Raw genomic sequence first — 7,506 nt, 5'->3', positions numbered from 1 at the left:
AAATAAAACAACAAAATAGTAAAAATAAAAATAAAAAATAATAATAATTATTATTATTATTATTATTATTATTATTATTATTATTATTATTATTATCATTATTATTATTATCATTAATAATCATCATCATCATCATCATCATCATTCTCATCATCATCATAATAATAACAATAATAATAATAAAATAATAATAATAATAATAATAATAGTGATAGAACTAAAATAATAATAATAGTAATAATAATAATAATGATAATGATAATAATAATATTTATAATAATAATAATAATGATGATGATGATGATGATTATTATTATTATTATTTTTATTATTATTAGTTTATTATAATAATAATAAAATAATTATTATATTATTATTAATATATTATTATTATTATTATTATTATTATTATTATTATTATTATTATTATTGTTTTTATTATTATTATTATTAGTAGTAGTAGTAGTAGTAGTAGTAGTAGTATCATTACTGTTGACATCAATAGAAAAAATATTAGTCAGCGTCATCATCATCCTCATGATTATTATAACTATATTACTTTTATTATTATTACTATATTGTTATTATTATTATCATTGTTATTATCTTTTATTAGGATAGTATGATTAATACTATTTTTACTATCATTATCAATATCATTATAATTATTATTTCTACTCCTAATTTTATTGTTATTATAATTATCATTATCATCATTATTATAATCATTCCTATCATCATTATTATCCTCAGTATTATTATCATCATTATCATCATTATTATCATCAACAGTATTATCATCAATATTATTATCATCAATAGTATAATCATTAATATTTTTTTTGTTATAATCATTATTATTGTTGTTATTAGTGTCTTATCATCAATATTATTATTATTGTTGTTATTAGTATCATTATTCTCATTACTTTTTTATCGTTATTATTATATCATCATCATCATCATCATCATCATCATCATCATCATCATCATCATCATCATCATCATCATCATTATTGATAAAAATAATAATAATGATAATATTGATAATAATAATGATTACAATAATGATAATAGTAATGATAATGATAATGATAATAATGGTAAGTATGATAATAATAACTAGTATTTCAGTGATATCAGTATTATAATGTTAATAATAACAATAAGTAGAATGTCAATATTATAATGGTAGAATATATAAGGATAACTATAACTACATTTACAATAGTAATGGCAATTACAGTAACCAAATAGCATCAATTACATTAATTATAATGAAACTTGATATTGATTGAAATTTCTATCTTAACTAACCTTTTCCCTGCCCCTGTGTTATATATGCCAGATAACTTTTTTCACCGGTAAACCCATAAAATTTCAAGCCATTCTATGGCATTGGTGCCTATCTTGTGCCTCGGACGATAGCACAGCGTGTTAGAAATAACCATACGGAATACAAGTATTGTTCTTTAGTTTATGCGTTAAAAAATCTGGGGAAATGTGCAACTAATGCAGAATAACAATTACTCAAGTCACGGCCCCTGGACCTCAGCTCTGCCTTTTTATTAAAGCTGTCTATCAGAACCTTATGATCCCATGACGTCTACATGACACAGGGATCAGTGTGTGCTTTGAAATTACGAGTATGTGTGTGTGCCAATAGTTTCGCTCATCCTTACGCATTTCAGTGTGCTTCTCACCTTCTCTCTCTCTCTCTCTTTCTCTACTACGTGCATCCTCACTCACTTCTATGTATGGGTATACACCTACTCTCTCTTTTCTTCTTTTTTATCTTTAATATCTTGCCTTTTCTCTTATTTTCTCTCTCTTTTTTCCTATTTTTTATCTTTATATATTTTGTCTTTTCTCTCTCTCTCATGTATATATATGTACATATATATATATATATATATATATATATTATATGTATATATATTATATAATATTATATATATATATATATATATATATATATATATATTAAAAAAAAAAAAAAAAAAATATATATATAAATAATATTTATTTAACTATATATATATATATAGAAAGATATAACTTATATATATAACTATATAACGAATACAACTATATATATATATATATATATATAGATAATTATATATATATAGATATATATATGTATATATGTATATATGTATATATGTATATGTGTGTATATGTGTGTGTGTTAGTGTTTGTGTGCATAATGACTTATCATATATCTTTTTTTTTTTAGATTATTCGCTGTTATAAGATGTCCTATAGACTGTTTTCATATGAAATGTATACATTTTCTCCTCTTACTCCAATTGATAGAAACATGTTTTAGAAGGTAAAAACAATCCGTTCAAACATCCCAATGCTTTCCACATCGTCGCCGTTAATTGGAAATGCACAGGAGCATCTTCATCAAATGATGTGACCATTAGTGACATTTTTTTTTTTTTTAGCTGTTACTGAAGAGTGACAGCAGACTTTGATTATTTTCGAACAGGAAAAAAAATTTCGGGACTTAAATGCAGGCCATAATATATGACATTTTATTATGCTTGACAAGAACTGCATACTAAGAACATGTACTACATTAATCAAAAGAAGAGATCCTCCAAATTTATGACAATCCTCATAATGGTGAAGGAAACTGTGGTCTTAGATGAAAGTTCATGGTGTTTAATGCAGTCTTCATGTTCTTCAGAAAATGGTCTTCGTTTAGGGTGAAAGTACGCCTATAAACTCGTAGATAAAAGGCTTTGACCTCTGTGTAAACAAATAGTTTCCCGAATATCTTATATGGTATCGACTTGCATGTACTCAGACTCTGGTCATATCTTACTTACCCATTATACTCATTAGGGAGAACCTCACAGACTTCGTCGATTCTCGTGTGTAGTAATAACCTCGTCCCTTCTGTGACAAGGCTTCATTTCAAGGCGCTTGGTGCGCCAATCTCTTAACTTCTCCTTGTATTTCTTCTGCCTTTTAACTTTCTCTCATGGCTTACTAGAATACTTCGTCTGCAAGAAAGCCTAGTTGGAAATCTCAGTGGCTGTATGGCTTCTCATTTACATGTACTCTCATTTAAGTTTTCTGCTAGAAGACTTCTTAGAAATCTCACAGCTGTATGGCTTTTCCTATGTGTTCGAATCTCACATGGCCCACTAGAGTAATTTTTCCTGCGAAAGATCCTACTGCTAATCTCACAACTTTTATGGATTCTACTTTATATGCATTCTCATATGGCTCTCTAGTGTAGATTTTCTCTTCTAGAAGGCTTTGTTACAAATCTGCGAGCCTTATGGTTCTCTTTGAGTGGACTCTCAACCTGACACACTAATTAGATTTTCCTTGAGAAGGCCCTGCTGCAAATCTCAACAACTATATACGGTTTTTCTCATTTGTATGTATCCGGATATTTCTTACTAGATCGTTTTTTTGGAATCGGAAGGCCTTATTGCAACTCTAAAACGCTGTATGCTTCTCGTTTGTATGTATTCTCATATGGCACACTAAATGAAAATTTCCCTGAGTGCAAATTTCACAGCTGTAGTGTCTTCTTTGTATGCCTCTCCATATGCCTCGCTAGATGATATTCTCCTTGAGATGCTTATTGCAAAATTTCAACAGCTGTATGGCGTTTCCTTTGATGTATTCCCATAATGCCTCCACTAGATTATTTTGTGCGCCGAGTAAGGCTTGTTACAATTCACAGTGTATGGCCTTCCGCTTTGTGTGCACTCTCAGATGGTTCACTAGACTAGCTTCTGCGAGTATGCCTTGCTGCAAATTTTTCGCAGCTGTATGGCTTCTCCTTTTTATGTCCTCTCACATGGCACACTAGATATATTTCCTTTGAGAAGGCCCTTGTTGCAAATCTCACACAACTGTATGGCTTCTCATTTGTATTATTCGGATATGCTTACTAGATCCTTTTGATACGGAAGGACTTATTAACAAATCTCACAGCTGTATGTCTTCTCCTTAGTATGTCTCTCACTATGTACACTAGTTTAGAATTTCTTTGAGAAGAGCTTATTGCAGATTTCACAGCTATATGGCTTCTCTTTTGGGTGGACTATTATATGATTATTGATAAGATCTGTATACTCTTTACGACTTTCTTTGTGCATCGCTTGATCCCCATCTGATGAACCTCTGTTCCCATAATTATCTAATATTAATGGTGGTCTTAATATGTCATCCACTAATCCTGAACCAAGTTTATAAGAATCTTTTTCCATATGCTTCATGTCTTATGTCATGAGGATTATGAAAGAAAAGAACATTCTTGGCCCATGTTTCCACGTCGTTCACTTCAATCTTTCTCTTTTATCTGCATAATCAAATTACTCTTCCTTAATTTCAAAACAAGTATCCTCAGAAATATATTCGGTGAACTCATCTTTGATACTGCCTCCTGTGCTAAATATTTCCTCGTCCGTGGCTGGGGCCAAAGGCTTCCATTCGGCGAGGAAACTCATCGTCGCCCTGAAATGGTAAAGTCAAAAATATAACAAACTGAATTTCCTGCGGATGGAAAATATAATAACAGACTACATTAACAGTTAATGACGATAGGTAAAGCCTAGTAGAAATATTTTTTTAAAGATACATGAAATAAAAAATGAGATGGCAATATCGGAAAGCAAATAGAAAGCAGTAAAAATAATGACATTAGTATTTCAGTTTAATTACACAAACACACACTACATACATACACACACACACACACTCAAACACACCACACACACCAAACACTAACCACACACACACACACACCAGCTCATATATATATATCTATATATATATATATCATATATATATATATATATATATATATATAATATTAAATCTATTATACACATAAACATATACATGTTATATATTCTATATATATATATATATATATATATATATATCTCTATATATATATATATCTATATATATATTATTTACAATAACCACTATAATACTAAATGTTATCTATATATAGTATATATATATATATATACTATATATATATCTAATATAATTATATATAGAGAGAGAGAGAGAGAGAGAGAGAGAGAGAGAAGAGAATACTCCAACCCTAACCCTCTATTCAATATTTCGTCTTCATTCAAAGCATTCCCTTATCCATCCTCCTCCTCCCCCAGATCTCTTCCCCCTCTTCCTCTATTTTTAAAACAAAAAACAAAACACCATTTATCCTTGTAATATCCAAAGAATTCTCACGAGACTCCCTTATGTCACAACAATGTTTTTCCAGATACCGCCCCTCCTGAATTCTTCCCGATACTTCACCACCTTCCTCCTTCCTTCGTATTGTTATCTGGATGCTTCTACTACTTCTACAATTAACATTTCTAACATGATTTCCATCTGATTGTTTCACAATGGCTCTTTGCATATATATATATATATATAGTATATATATATATCTATATATATATAATATCAATACATTTAGTATTTATTTTTTATTGTAAATCCTATCTTTATCTATATATATATATATATATATATATATATATATATATATATATATATATATATATATCTCATAACTCTATCGTCAGTATGTATATGACTAACCTCTAGTACTTTAGTTATTTATTATAAGAATATCTTTATTTATATATCTATCTATATCTCTCTATATAATATCTCTATATTATCGCTCTCCATGTATACTGTTTCGTCTCAGAACTATCGATACTCTATATCTCTCTTCTCTCTCTCTCTCTCTATATCTTCTATCTCTCTCTCTCTACTGCGTGTTGTGTGGTGTGTGTGTGTGTGGTTTTTGTGTGTGTGGGTTTGAGTGTGTTGTGTTATTATGTTTTATGTGTGTGTTTGTGTACATTACACTGAACTACTCCCATGTCCATTATTTTTTACTGCTTTCTCATTTGCTTTCGATCTTGCCATCTCCTTTTTTATTTCCTGTATCTTTCACAACCCCTCTTTCTACCTAGGCTTTACTCCGTCCCTTACCTGTTCCTGTCGTCTGTTATTATATTTTCCATCCGCAGGAAATTCAGTTTGTTATATTTTTGACTTTACCATTTCAGGGCGACGATGAGTTTCCTCGCCGAATGGAAGCCTTTGGCCCCAGCCACGGACGAGGAAATATTTAGCACAGGAGGCAGTATCAAAGATGAGTTCACCGAATATATTTCTGAGGATACTTGTTTTGAAATTAAGGAAGAGTAATTTGATTATGCAGATAAAGAGAAAGATGAAGTGAACGACGTGAAAATGGCCCAAGAATGTCTTTTCTTTCATAATCCTCATGACCTAAGACATGAAGCATATGGAAAAGATTCATATAACTTGGTTCAGGATCGTGATGACATATTAAGACCGCCATTAATATTATATAATTATGGGAACAGAGGTTCATCAGATGGGGATCAAGCGATGCACAAAGAAAGTCGTAAAGAGTATACAGATCTTATCAATAATCATATAATAGTCCACCCAAAAGAGAAGCCATATAGCTGTGAAATCTGCAATAAGCTCTTCTCAAAGAAATTTAAACTAGTGTACCATATGAGAGTACATACTAAGGAGAAGACATACAGCTGTGAGAGTTGTTTATATCTTCCTATCCAAAAGTGTCTAGTAAGGCATATCCCGAGAACATACAAATGAAGAAGCCCATACAGTTGTGAGATTTTGCAACAAGGCCTATCAAGGAATAATTATCTATGTGCCATGTGGTAGGACATAAACGGAGAAACCATACAGCTGCGATTGCAGCAAGGCTTACTCGCAGAAGCGTAGTACTAGTGAACCATCTGAGAGTGCACACACACGGGAAGCCATACAGCTGTGAAATTTGTAACAAGGCCTTCTCGGCGAAAAAAAATCTAGTGAGCCATATGAGAAAACATACAAAGGAGAAGCCATACAGCTGTGAAATTTGCAATAAGATCTTCTCAAAGAAATTTAAACTAGTGTACATATGCGAGGTACATACTAAGGGAGAGCCACCCTTTGTGATTTGCAAGAATGCCTTCTCGGAGAAAGGTAATTCTAGTGAGGCATTGAGAATACATAAAGGAGAAAGCCATACAGCTGTGAGATTTGCAATAAGGCGTTCTTCCAAATGTGATCTTAGTAAGGCATATCCGAATACATCAAATGAGAACCGTACAGTTGTGAGATTTGCAACAAGGCCTTCTCAAGGAAATATTTATCTAGTGTGCCATTGAGGGACATACAAAGAGGAAGCCATAACAACTGTGAAATTTGCAGCAAGGCTTTACTCGCAGAGGCGTAGTCCTAGTTGAACATCTGAGAGTTTCACGCCCAGGAGAAGCCATACCCCTGTGAAATTTGTACAAGGCCTTCTCGGCGAAAAAATAATCTAAGTTAGGCATATTGAATACTACAAGGAAAAGCCATACAGCTGTGAAATTGCATAAGGCCTTCTCAATGAAATATCATCTAGCGAGGCTATGAGAGTGCATACAAAGAGCATACAGCTGTGAAATTTTG

The 7,506-nt window shown here is 31.3% G+C and overlaps 1 protein-coding gene across 1 annotated transcript; it reads left to right on the top strand.

Annotated features, from left to right (window-relative positions):
* Window positions 1-6,081: 6,081 nt before the first annotated feature.
* LOC119568504 (zinc finger protein 271-like) lies at window positions 6,082-7,220 on the top strand. Its single transcript, XM_037917041.1, has 3 exons — window positions 6,082-6,212; window positions 6,306-6,595; window positions 6,730-7,220. Exons 1-3 carry the CDS (start codon window positions 6,082-6,084, stop codon window positions 7,218-7,220), a joined length of 912 nt encoding a protein of 303 aa, XP_037772969.1.
* The last annotated feature ends 286 nt before the right edge of the window (window positions 7,221-7,506 follow it).

Source organism: Penaeus monodon, chromosome 44 (genome assembly GCF_015228065.2).
Source record: "Penaeus monodon isolate SGIC_2016 chromosome 44, NSTDA_Pmon_1, whole genome shotgun sequence".
NCBI lineage: Eukaryota > Metazoa > Arthropoda > Malacostraca > Decapoda > Penaeidae > Penaeus > Penaeus monodon.
This window is presented reverse-complemented; position numbering and strand designations above follow the sequence as displayed.

What these genes read in the sequence shown, in the direction of transcription:
- LOC119568504 (XM_037917041.1), top strand. Translation starts at nt 6,082, where the DNA reads ATGAGTTTCCTCGCCGAATGGAAGCCTTTGGCCCCAGCCACGGACGAG. An exon ending in TGTTTTGAAATTAAGGAAGA is followed by an intron (nt 6,213 to 6,305) that starts GTAATTTGATTA and finishes TCATGACCTAAG; the next exon opens with ACATGAAGCATATGGAAAAG. An exon ending in GAAGACATACAGCTGTGAGA is followed by an intron (nt 6,596 to 6,729) that starts GTTGTTTATATC and finishes GCCATGTGGTAG; the next exon opens with GACATAAACGGAGAAACCAT.